At 45.5% G+C, this 13,626-nt stretch overlaps 1 protein-coding gene across 1 annotated transcript in view; it reads left to right on the top strand.

Annotated features, from left to right (window-relative positions):
- LOC8034391 (collagen alpha-2(IV) chain) overlaps positions 1-13,626 on the top strand; it is a 98,417-nt gene that overhangs the window by 45,739 nt on the left and 39,052 nt on the right. The window contains exons 14-19 of the mRNA XM_029993388.4: positions 1,801-1,854; positions 1,960-2,056; positions 2,771-2,893; positions 5,853-6,029; positions 7,292-7,501; positions 12,931-13,028. Coding sequence (XP_029849248.3) covers positions 1,801-1,854; positions 1,960-2,056; positions 2,771-2,893; positions 5,853-6,029; positions 7,292-7,501; positions 12,931-13,028 — 759 coding nt within the window. The remainder of the gene's footprint in view (positions 1-1,800; positions 1,855-1,959; positions 2,057-2,770; positions 2,894-5,852; positions 6,030-7,291; positions 7,502-12,930; positions 13,029-13,626) is intronic.

Raw genomic sequence — 13,626 nt, 5'->3', positions numbered from 1 at the left:
AATGATAGAAAAAAATGTTAAAAGGGCTTAGGCAGGACACGTAATATTTGTATTTTTTCACAGAAAAACAAATTCCGCGCAATATTTACGCCGTTAGACGAAATTTAGGTGGAGATCACGGCCCGCTCTAAGCCCCGCCCACAGATCAGTGGGCCAGCCCTTTACTACTGGATTGGCTTGGCTGCTTGGCCGAACACGCTCGCAAGCCTAGTGCCTCCTTCTCGCGATGTCCGGTGCGCCTAGTCTGGCGTCTGGCACCACCTGCAAGTCGTGGGAGCAGACGCGCGGAAGCCTCCGGCATCATCAGCTATTCTACCACCGTTAATCATCGTCTGCAACGCCCCTAAGACGCGGCCATGAAAGCAGCGCGTCCGCGTTCGCCTACGCTTGTGTCCGTCTGCTTTTCCGCCCGGGTCTAAAACCATCTGCAAAGATCGCAAGACACGACCGTAAAACCAGCGTCCTAGCGTTCTATCACGCACCAGGCACGATTCAATGCAAGCGTCTGTCAGCGTCTATCGATGTGAGTTAGGAAGTGACCAAGAGGGCTAAAAATATCAACAAAAGAAATATGCAGTCTTTGCAGTTCTTCTGTCTAGTTATCTTGCATAGCGTCCACGATCTAGGTAAGTGAGCGTCATGGCCTACAATTAAAACGTGATCTAAGAATATTCACTTAAGCTAGCCATGTGCACTGCTGAAAACTTGAGAGCCAAGGGCCTTCCAAAGCGAAATGACAGAAACAAACTTGCACAAACTTGATGCGAGAAGAACACCGATTACTTCTAGCGAAATGGCTCGTAATTTCTTACCTGTGTAGGTTACCTTTCAGGACCAAAACCATGGCCGCAATCACGACATTTACACGATTCTCCAAGTAGCGGGGCCGCTTTTACGGGAACAGACACATTTATTTAACATCAAAACGATTAAACTAACAAATCAAGCCAGGGCGACCAAAATAGTTGACGTGGTACGCTGGGCTTACTTATAGTCACTCTTCGAAAACAAGCACCCGCGCAGCGCTTCCGAAGGCGTGCAGTTGCGACAGTTGTTTTCTGCAAACTACGTCTTTTGAGGATATCTTCATCTAAACACCTCGGTGAAAGCGATACGACTCGCACTCATACAAATATTCGAGCTCAACGAGCTTCGCGGTGCAAGAGCGACACTTGTCGGAAATGCCGGCCATATTTTTTATCGTTTGAAACCAAAGCGGAAAAGACGATCTCGGGATATTTTTGAAAACAATAATGACTCTATCTACATAGATTGTTTCTCAAAAATATAAAAAATAAATGTCGAAGAAATGACTACCGCGGCACTTAGAAACAAGTTTGCAACCAACATTCGACACATCAATCGTATCTCCCACCAATGAGAGCCAAGAAATGGAGTGTAGCTATCTGCGTACCTGGTCGGGGCCTAGCGTGGGCTACATCCAACTTAATTGCGGCTAAAGGCGTCATTATTGCCCAAAATATATTTATTTTGCGTGATAAAAAAAAAGATGTAAATAAGCCTATGATTTATATTTTCAATGTCTGTGCGTAGTGATAATGTGACGCTTTAGACTCAAGGCGCCCTGCGTTTCTTACGATGTCAGTAACTCCAATGGACTATCGGTAGTGAATAAGATCCTACTTCTAACAGGTGAAATGAAACATATGACTTCAAAGTGTTTTGTCTCCGTCGGATGTATTACGTTAAGGTGCAACGGAGACATTATCGTTTACGCTTAAATTACTTTCCAATACCCTCGAAGCGCGTGACTAAAACATGTGACTAAAACCATGCTAGGGCTTTTCTGGAGACCCTGGAAGGCCCGGGAGACCTGGACAGCAAGGACCACCGGTGAGTTCAGAGCAATAATGGCGCATTCTTCTTTGACAGTTCTTCTTTTGGAACAATACAAAATCATATAATGTCACACGTATTAATATTTGTTGCCATTTGTAGGGACCACCTGGGCCTTACATTGAAACTGCTGAAAGTGTGCCAGGACCGAGAGGTCCGCAAGGAGAACCAGGAGACCAAGGGCCGCCAGGATTTGATGGTACTTGACTTACTCCGAGAAGGACGGCTTACCTTGTCACCTAATCACTGGTGCCTGTATACCAATTGGTACTTGCAGTTTCTCGCGTTCCATTATAAAATGTTAAGATTGGTTCATACTTTTGCATGACGTTTTCTTCCTTGCTAAAGAATAAACCCCATAATCCCCAGGGCGTCGCGACAGATATATTGGTAAATCGGCAACGGATCATAAGAAAAACAATGCAACGCTCTGCAAAAGGTTTTTTAAAAAAAATGAGAAAAAGATAGGGTATTGATATTTTTAGTGTCAGAAGATTGAGGACGCAGATGAGCTGGTGAATATTAGGCAACCTAATAAATCCGGAGACACGGAAACAAAAAGGACGTATATGACCAAAACGGTGTATCTGTACGTTCTTTTTGTTTCCGTGTCTCCAGTTTTCGTTTATTGCATCCGAGTGTAATCATTTAAATACGGTGAAAAATAAATAGTTCTGTATATGCTTCGCCTCTTCTGCGATTTCTCTGCCTTTAATGAGACTTGTCGCACGCGCTAAAGAGCCGGGAGGAAGGCAACGAACGCGTGCTGAAGGTGGATCTTTTACTGCATCCTTAATCTGTCTTGGCGACTTTAAATGCGCAATAAACATCGCCTACACATTCACGTCTTACACGGGACAAAGCCACTCCCGTTACAAGTGAGGTGCTAAAAAATCTCCTGGTCACAATGCAGGAAACCCTGGACCACGCGGTCCTATGGGATACCGGGGCCCTATAGGCGAGCCTGGGGTCCCTGGAGAGCAAGGTCAACCCGGACCTCGTGGTATTGCCATCAAAGGCGAGCCGGGAGAAGACGGTAAGCCATTCTTGTTACTTTACGGGTGTTACTGAATTCCTAAATTGACTAGCAGATATCACTATAGACAATTAAAGGGGCGTGGACAGGGTAGATCACCGTTTCCTCGGGGAGAACTTAGATACTTGATAGACCTTCTAGCTATGCATGCAACAGAAAAAAGAAAATAAAGCTGGAGATGTGCCTTTACCATCCCAAATATCTGTTCATAATAGAGTGGCAATGGTCATGATTTTTCTTTTGTTTGTCTTGTGGGACTATAAGTAGGGCTCGGTGTTTTCGGATAAATCCGAAAAACTCCGAAAAACACCCGCCGGTAAAATTTTTGTCAATTCTGATTTATCCGATAAACTCCGAATGTTTATGTGCCAATGCCACCCCCCCCCCCCCAAAAACAAAAGCAAAAAAAAAAAGTAAAAACATTTTTTTTCTAGAATTTGTTTAGCACAAAGTCAATGGTCCCGGGAAAATGGCACCATCATTATCCTTCAAATCTCAGACCGTTGTCAGAAGGGGTCTTGCCGCTTGTCTTGTCGAGGTTGATTCAGGGCAACAGGTCATTGTACATTCGGGTCCCGACAGAAGCCACTCTTTCGGTTTCCAGTTTGGGCCATATGATTTAGAGAAAGGAGAGGGTATGTTTATGGGGGTAACAGTGAAAGCTGTGGACCATAGAGATTGTAGAAAATAGAAAAGAGGGGCAGTTGAAACTATCTATTACATCCTTAACCACTCCACCTCGCGCGGCCGCGGGATAGATTGATGGGATGACTACGAGCTTTCTTGCGGCTACCTCTGGAAGTTTATTGATTTTAAGGCATCGACGTGTATCGAAGGCACACATGTGTGCGACTTTTGTCGTGGCACAAATTAATAGTGCCAATGGCAATGACACGAACGTCAAATTCAACTGAAGGCATTTTAATTGATACAAGCGCGTTTTATTTTTTATTTGGCATACATTTACATCCCGTTAATATTTACATATTTATTTTCAATAGGAAACACTGTGAAATTAAACTCCGAATTTTGGTGAATTGGCAATCGAACAAATGTTAACTCCGATAAACTCCGAATCTTCGGCAAAAAATAAACTCTGAAAAACACCCTCCGATTTCGACGAAAAATAAACTCCGAAAACACGGAGCCCTAACTATAAGCAAATAAAAATATGTGCACTGCTTGCAGTATGATCACGTAGTAACACATCTTCGTTTTGCTGGGTCCATAAATTTAATAAAAATGGCAATGAAAATGATGATCTTCAATTGATTATGATTGAAAGAGAAAATGCGGTTTTAATAGAGCTTGACGAACTCATTATAGCAATTTATACATAGGAGAATCCTACTTTCATAGCGCTTCTTAGCGAGATAGGTCGAAGCTCTGAACAAATATTGAGAAATTAACTCTGCCGCACAGTGTAAAAAGAATGTACTAGGATTAACCAATGGCGAGCTGCGGAGGGCGTACATGTTCAGGCATCGCATCATGCCCTAAGTGCGCTCTTCCCGCTGCTCCCCATCATAGTGCAGCATATTAGAATGCAAGATTCTCCAGGCGGTGACACCGTCTGAGCTTTCCTTTGACGCCCACAGTGATGTTACTTGATCTGGTTTTATTTCGATATCACCCTATCTAGAACCGAAACAAAAAAAAAAAAACTATATTGTAATTGGCAAAGTATTTGTGGCATTAATTATCGGTCCGTCGATGTTTACTGACAGTTTCTGTTGTTTCTTTGAATTACTATCGCTAAGGGGTCGAACAGGCGTACTTGGAAGTCCGCACAGAAGTTGAAAGAGGCGTCAAAATGTCTATAAGAGCTTTAAAAATAAACCATTACACCTAGCAATGTTAGCGACGTTTACAGCGCGAGGAAACAGTGATGTACAGCGCTTCTTGAGTCGTCCAGCTTATAACGTCCATATCGGCTTTGATCGCACCCGCACCATAAGAAAGCAATCAGTCATATATGTCTTCAAAGTAATAACTTAGCATTTCTTTCGCGCTTCAAAATTTCAAACCAGGTAAAACTGCGAAGCCACCATAATATTGTTCGCTAGCATTCCAAAAAAACATGTATCACATTATTTCTGAAAAACGAACTTACTGTCTTGATCGGGATCGGGGGAGAAACGGGACGGACAACACAAAGCTCCAAACACAGCTGAAGTCTTATTAGGCCGAATCACACTTAAATAGGCCCATGACCAAGAGATGTACCCACCAAACAAAACAAGAAAAATAAAAGAAAAACATTGACCATTCTAACTAACACACTGAGGAACAAAGTTTTAGTTTTAGTTATTGCCCTCGCGTTTAAAATATGGATCAACATGCCCAATTTGTTCCCAGTGAGGCCATTTTTCCAGTACTACATTCAAGCGTTCGTCTCTATAGGTCCCAATAAATCCTTTCGAAAAGTGCGCGCCATATACAAGGTGCTGCGACAAATATCCGGGTTCGAAATTGTTTGGGCGCGTACTCAGAGCCTATATTGGACAAGAGGGCTGGGTCAACTTTCGACGTGAAATATCGGATCCAATGCGGAGCGCAAGTTCGTCTGCTAGTTTTGCAGTGGTTGTTGTGACGTCTAGAACGCCGAGTTCTGATTGGCTCCGATTGAAGGATGGTTGCTAGACCCCAAGGCAAGCTGCCTTGGGGTCTACCCACTATTCTTCCAATGAAAGCCAATCAGAGCTCGGTGCCGTTCTGACGTCACCTCAACTCCTGCGCAAGAAACAAACGACTTGCTCCCCGCATAGCACGCTCCGTGCCCAAGAAATGGCGATCTCCAATGTTACTTGCTGGTGTTTTGACAAGAGCCTATTAAAGTTTTTTTTATTATCACTGAAATTGCCTCGTTTGTCTTTTTGACCAAGAACTTCTAAAAGTTGCTGGGAAATTGCCGATTCTGTTGTGTATATTTCCAATGTTTTCTTTTTTCCTTTATTAGGTTTCCCCGGCCTGCCCGGAGATCGGGGGCGTGAGGGACCTCAGGGGCCTCAGGGTCCCCCTGGGGAGAAGGGTCAGCAGGGCCTTAACGTCATGGGACCTCCCGGAGAAGACGGAAGGCCCGGAAGGGACGGAAGGCCCGGGCTTCCGGGAGTACGCGGAGACCCCGGAGAACCAGGTAAGGCTGGCGCCAATCCGGATAGCGAGTCGTCTGCTTCTTGCGCAGAAGTTGCGTTGACGCCAGAACGACGCCGAGCTTTGATTGCCTTTGATTGAAAGGATTGTAGGAGACCTCAAACCAAGCTGTCGTGAGGTCTCAAAGCCAATAGAACTCGGCGTCGTCCTGACGTCACAGCATCTCCTGCGCACGAAGCAGACGCCTTGCTGTCCACATACCAGCTAGAAGGCCAGACCTGTGCATGATGTCATCATTAGAGGACTCCCCACCCAAGCGCCCCAAGCGGCAATTACGCTGAATCTCGACAAGAGTACGCCACAAAGCGGCGGACACATCAGCCGCCGTCACCTAGGCAAAAAGCTAACTACCACTCTGAGGCCTCGAATAAGCTTTTATATCGTTTTGCAAAGGCAAAGAATGTGACATTGCAGATGCTATGGTTACCGCAAGCTTTACATTTATGGCGCAAACCACTTCTCGGTTTCAAGGATTGACTGACTTGTACAATAATGTTTTGTCTGGCCTCTTTTTATCTTTTTTTTTGTTAGAGTCATGTGCAAAACATGTTATCAAAAATATTTACCTAGATATGACTTCGTTTCACACCCTTCATTTTATGCATCCGCACACTCGACGACACTGTTAATGAGAACAAATGATCGCAACTTTTTTTGTTGTTGTTTTTTTGCCTAAAGTTTAACCACAGCCATAAAATGAGTGGTGTTGTGGAAACTACTCCTTCAAGACAGTAACCACTGCGGTAAAGTTTAGCACCCGTCAATAAACTATCTGATCAAAACTCAAAAGAAGAAACAACGATGCCTTTTTCGCGCTAACAGTGTCGCGCAGTGTACGTTATCCCACTACGGCCATGCAACAGTGCCTATCGAACAAACACGCCTGAGGGAGCGATGATATGGACCTTTTTCGGCCTCTTTGTGACATATCCGCGTGCCGTTGTCAATCTTCTCACAGTGAAGCTGCTTACATTTCGCGAGCTAGTAGAGAGCTGGGCGTCACTTTGCACATGCACAGTGCGATACGCCATGCTGTTTGAGTGATTCAGAGCGCTAAAGCCCGCTATTGTAAAACAACTTTCTATTAGAGAGTTTTAGAATAGAGGGCTCCAACGGGGCCACCAAGTAGCTTGGGGAACCCCAAGCGGAGACCTAACGGTGAAGCTCTTGTGTTCGGTAAACAGAGCGTTCTCCCTCGAAGACGGTGGCTCCTCGCTGTCACCAACGACGTTGTTTTTGTTTCAGGCGAGAAAGGAACCCCCGGTAGAGGCGTACGACAGGTGGGCCCCGTCGGTCCCATGGGTCTTCCGGGAGAGCAGGGAGAGCCCGGCGCTCCAGGGCGTCCCGGAAGGGACGGAGAGGACGGCTTCCCTGGGCCCAGAGGCGACGACTGCGGCACCTGTCCACCCGGAATCCCCGGAAAGCGCGGCGACCGAGGGGAGGACGGCAGACCAGGTAACTTTTCTGCGCTACACCAACTCCTTCGTCGGGGGACGACCAAAAGGAATGCCTCCAAACACGTCCTCGTTGGCCCACACCAGGTGTTGGGCACTGCGCGTGCCCAGGTTCACGCCAAGTGAAGAACGTTCTGCGCATGCGCCGACAGCAGCACCACCGCAGCCGTGTGACGTCAGCGCCACTCGTTCATTGACAACTCGAGAAACGCAAGGCGTTGCTATAAGAAGATGGTCGGCAGGACCATATTATTTTAGCTCCGCAACCAATCAGATTGCAGCGTTATCCAGTAAGATCATGAAAGAGCGAATGGCAAAGCAAAAAGCGCGATCATAATAGTCCGCGCCATGCGTTTGTTGAGCTGACTGTGGCTCTATAGCAGTTAAGATGACGAGCTCGCTCACGCTGCCGCATACGTCCTTCAAAATATACCGCTACTATTTGTCGATTCGGAAGAATAGTTTTACGCTTAAGTCACACACGTGTAGCGTGCACGTCGACTATGGTCAACATAGTCGGCAGATACAACGGAAGAAAGACAATGCGAGGAGGAAAACGGCGGAAACTAGGAAAACTAAAGTGGAGAGGAGCGATCTTCTTTCCACAAGGGCTTTTTTCGTGCGCGCACTTTTCCCCCTCGCACTGTCTTTCTTATGTTGTGTGTGATCATAATAGAGAGCATGCTGGCGTGCCAGTGAACTTTCGACATCTTAAAACCCCGAGGGTATACTGCGGGTTCCCACTTTTGAGGGGTTATCACGTAGAAACGCGTTATGTCCGTGGTTCCGCAGAACGACGCATTTGTTGACATCAACGCCAAGACCCCCCGATAATGTCCTCGATAATGTCCGAAGAATCGGCGCTGCCTCAATGTGACAGGGTGACCGGTCGGACTCCACGCTGCCGATATAGGCAGATTCACGAAATGGGAAATAGCCTCAAAAGGAGCTCCTTGGAACAGGGAATCCATGACGAGAGCAGCCGGCCGTTGTTTTGGGCCGGCTTGCGTAGCCTGCCGGAAATGGACGTGCCCGTGTTTGACGCTAGTAGGTTCCTTCCCGAAGGCGCGGACGCGTTCAAACATTGAGGTCCCGAAGTGTGTGCTGGTGGCAAGTCATCCGAGAAGGTCTAGAGAGAGCCGTCCACAAGGGAATACCGCCTTGTCCAACATCTGGGACTTGTTCCGACATGGCAATGTCGGGGCGCGTCTCGGATTCCGCGTTCCGCGCATCCCCATCGGCCTGCCTGAGCTAGGCCTATAAGTATAGCGATAGGCATTCTAAACATTTATCACTATCACACATTATCCAATCAATTCAAAACCACGCCGCTCGCTTTATTATTTTCTTAAATTCAGAAATTCAGAAATGTGGGAAGCGATATATTTATATTGAAAGCAAAACCGCGAATGCAAAACGATATAGTACGTCTTGAATTAAGAATTTAATAAAAAATTATCCGGAAAACGAAAGAGATTATTTAGGGGAATGCATTTTCACTTGGGCTGCTTCGATTAAAAAAAGAAGACTGACGATTGATGACATTGAAATCTAAGTGGAGCGTACGCAGAGAAAATCGCTCTTTCTAAGAATATTTCGAGAGTTCGGGGGAACAATCAAATATTGTGTCAACCCTTGAAAACAAGAAATATAAAAAATTCAATCTGATTTGGTGATTCCGATATCGTTTTTGACGGTATTGCAGTCGCTGGCAATTTAAGAAATTGCATGTTTACGCTTCTTGCTCCGTAACGCGTTTTTCGGCTCTCTCAGCAGCCAGTTGCACCAGTTTCATTAGTTAGTGAGCAATATTAAGATGCCCAGGACCCCGCGCACCCTGCGGACTAAACCAGTTGATATTTTAGCTCCAAATTATGATCCGTAAGTTCCACTTCAGTAATACTGCAAATGATCTAATACGCATTTCACGAATCGTCACGCTGAATAAAACATGTAACACGTTGGTTTCATTATGTAAAAGTTTTACCTATGCCCACAATGATTTGAATTGCCCGAAAACTGTGACATTTCAAACTGTCACCACTCTAAATTACTGCATGCTGCCTGTATTCGCAACTCCAGCAAAACGGACGCCACCAAGCGGGAAAACCGAGAACCAGCCGGACCAGGTCGCTTTGCGTCCCTCCGCGTCTCTGGTGGTTTTCGCGGACACGTGTTGTCGGCGCAGTGGCAAGCCATGTATTTTGTCGAAGGTCAGAGAATTTCTTAAGTTTACCTGAGTGTTCATTAGTGTGGTGAAGCCCCAGTAGATTGTTTCTTTCCATCACATCTTTGAAAGCCCGTTTACTCCACAACACACGGTCGCGTGCTTTCGATTTCTTAGATGGGCCGAAATCACGGAAAAACGTTTTGATTTCTTGTCTGTCTTGAATCCCGTTGAAATTGACGACTTCTTGGTAACTGATCAGTGGTTTCTTTATAAGTATGTAGAACAGTGGACTGAGGACGAGAGACGAGGTGTTTCACTGGAGGGAACACCAATGTTGCAGTCAAGTGAATTGGAAGGTTCGATAGCTGGTTTTCTTGAGTTTGGCTGTGTTCGATTAGCTTCAAGTTTGAGCCTGCCACGCCGGTTGGTGCGTTGGCTATTCACCTTGGCTGCTTCTCGCCGAAAAAGCCCCTGGACCACACTGAAGGAGTTGGGCTGATTTTGCAATTACTTGATTCAGGAAAACCTGCTCGCTGCATACAATTAATGAGGGAAATTATCTGCTTTAAAAAGGTGGGGGACGCGTCTCGCAAAATTAGAAGCTGTCACGGCATTATCATCTATCGCGCCCCCAATATTTATATTAGACCCCCGTCGAAGCCAGCAGCAATATATGTCTACATTGCTCAGGTTGACCGGCCACAAAAAAAGACTCATTTTCTCCGTTCAGGATTCGAAGTGAAGTTCAATACAGAGAGGTTGTGCTTGAACCTCCGATGAAGACTCTTATCAGTGTGTCCATGTTCGTCTCCTTGCTGCCTGCTAGAACCATTTGGCTGAGTTTAAGTAGCATCTCTTTGTCTGTCAAATATACATTTATTCAGCAGTTCACTTAGGAACTAATCAACTAAGCTCATATTTCAACCCAAAGAATATACTAACATCGCTTTAGTGGGACATAGTACGTAATATAATAATACATAACCCGCTCGTCAAAAATACCTTGATTGCTTCTAAAACCTGAATTGAAATACGAGTATCAGCTGCTTAGTGGGGCGCCAGCGGGTTACCATGCTCCTTGGGTCAAGAAGCGCTTGCTTAATTTTTGTAATTTTCCTGCAGCCTGTTTTCCTGACCGAGCAGACGACTGGAGCTGTTTCTGAAACGCGGATACGCACAAAAGCTCGATTTCGCGGACAGATAAGTCGCATGATCGAGGCACGCGAATTAGCTGAAAATTACTCTCGGTGGAACAATTCTGTAGTCATCGCCGCTTTCCTTAGATGATCAAAACTGATTAGAGTCTATTACCGTCTCTCCGGAGCCCATAGTTTAGGTTTTGAACGAAATCTCTGAAACGGAAGTTTGACAGGAAAAGAACAAAAAACATCAGGAAAACAACACTGTGCTCTGCAAGTGTATGTGCACCGGCTGCACTTAATCGTCTCAGTTCAAATACCTAAAAAATTGGGCATTAAACAAAAGCAAATCTGTTAAATTGAACGCGCCACCCGTTCAGGCGGCCCGGCCGAGCCAACGCGACCTGGATCCAGCCACCAGGTTTGTTTGGTGGTGGCGTCCCCTATAAGTCGCTGGAGTCGCTTATAGTGTAACACCTCCGTGCGTGTGTAATACCACATTCAATTTGTCCCGAAGCTAAATATTTTTTTTTGTCTACACTGGCCGAGGTTGAGCCGTTTCGCGTGGCTCGCATAATGAGCAGTGCTCCGTGCTGCGCAAGCGCGAGGAGCAGTGACGTCACACGGTACATAGCTGGCGGGGCGGAGTCGCCGTCGCCGCGGTCTCCGCCGCCACCGCGCGCGCCTCGCCGGTCTGCGCAAGCGCGAGGAGCAGTGACGTCACACAGCGCACAGCTGGCGTGCCGGAGCCGCCGCCGCCGCGGGCTCCGCCGCCACCGCGCTCGCCTCGCCGGTCTTCGCATTCCAGAAGAGTGACGTCATAGCCGCGGCAGACGCACTGGAGTCGCTGCGTGTCCAGCTGTGTGTCTCCGTTGCGCAGTAGCTAAGTCTGACGCTGCACCGGAGCAGCTTCATAGCGCCTCTCATTTTGTGCGCATAAGCTCACGCTACGTATATCCTGGCATAGCCGAGCTAAGCCACCGTAATTTTTTTGTTTCCCTTCGCCGATATATAATAATAATAATAATCTTTATTGCCCTCCGATAATACAAAGGTTCTAACGGGTCCGTCAAAGCCTATAATGGCTTGTGTGAATATCAATGCAAGGGTGAAGTAATTTTAACGGCTATAACACTTGTCCATTCTGATTCTGTTTTACACAAAGCATGTTGATCGTCAACCTGGGCACTCAAAACTTATTGACCCCAACCTGTGTATTATTATTAATAATAATATTCTTGGTATATTATCCAACATAGTAGTACTATGGTTAGTTTGGCTTGTTGGTATACAACCTTAAAACAACAAGGATGAGTGAATCTCGTAGTGTCATATCAACAAGAGACCTCGTCTTTTATGCATTATCGTTTTAATTGTTTATTTGTAAAATCTTATTAAATTTTATTTAAAACAACTGTTGCCAAAGCAGCTTTTCCCTAGAGATCGAACTAGTGTACGTTGCTTCGGTTAAGCGAACACGCCTGTTGTTGGTATAACATGGGCGTCTAAGTACTCCCCAACATCAGTCGGTTTCCCAAACCCTCCCCCCCCCCCCCCCCAAACGCACTCTACTACTATATCGTGTTAAAATAATGCACTACCACACTACCGCAATATTGCACTATTGCGTGTTCCTGGAAATGAATTTTGGCAGTAGGTTCGTGTTGCAAAACTGTTCGATGGGGCACATGCAATACTATGCTTTTTGTAATCTAATATTGACTTTTGTGAAATTCATGTGCCAAAGAGGCATCAGGCGTCAGAACAAAAAGTCGAGACATATTCACGCAATGTAGCAGTCACGAACAGAGAAAGAAATGTTAAGGAAGGCCAAATTATTGATCATCTGAAATTAAGACTTCTGTTCAGTGAAAGAATGATGTCAACTCGGTGTAAGCGCCCAAGGCTTGGTTGTGTTGTTTTTAAAACGAATTTATACTCCGCCGCTTTTAATTTCGTGAAACGTTATGTACGCCAACCTCTACATTTTAACGAGTCTTAACCCTCATATGTCCTTTTTGGATTGTCAATCGATTAATGTTAGGAAAAAAGAAGCCTTATATTTAAGCTTTTTTTTTCAGCTCATTCCGTGACCTAATGAATTCCTCTTGTTTTGCGCAGGATCGGAAGGCTCACCAGGATTCCCTGGAAGTATGGGCCCACCAGGAACCAAGGGAGACTCCGGCTACCAGGGAAGACCCGGTCTCCAAGGCTTCCCCGTAAGAATGATTTCTTAAATACAGAGCGCTGAAAGATACGTGTAAAAATACTGGAGTCCTTTAAAGGGACACTGACAGGGTATTTACGCTCGCCAAGGTTTCTATTTGTACGCGACATATGGGAGCCCAACTACGCTACCCAGAACACAATTTTCGGCTCGAAATTCGTTTTTTTTTTCCACCCGAAAACTGCCGATCGAGAAGTGGCCGGTTCGAGTCGCGCTCACTTTATTATTTGTGGTCACGTGCCGTTTTCTATGATTTAGACACAACCACCAAAGATAATCAAAGCCACCGGTCATTAAAGGCACACACTCAACATTAAAAATAGACAAAAATATGATACCCATTTTTGTGGCTTCTAAAAAACTGCAAATTCGTTTGTTCGTTTGTTTGTTTGTTTGTTTGTTTTAATTGTACAGTCACGTGATTATCAGTAACTTCCCCCCTCCTCTATATATCTTCTTCCTCCAGTTTCGGTTTCGGTTTCGAGCAGTTGCGTTTTCTGACTTTATTAAAAATATACTTGATGCTGTAGCAAGATATTGATTGAGTAGTTTTCTGACACCATAATGGTCGCCTAAAAAAGATGTTTAAA

The sequence above is a fragment of the Ixodes scapularis genome, unplaced genomic scaffold (genome assembly GCF_016920785.2).
Source record: "Ixodes scapularis isolate PalLabHiFi unplaced genomic scaffold, ASM1692078v2 PGA_scaffold3__209_contigs__length_174095766, whole genome shotgun sequence".
Classification (NCBI taxonomy): Eukaryota; Metazoa; Arthropoda; class Arachnida; order Ixodida; family Ixodidae; genus Ixodes; species Ixodes scapularis.
The sequence above is the reverse complement of the archived record's forward strand: the minus strand, read 5'-3'. Positions and strand labels throughout refer to the sequence as shown.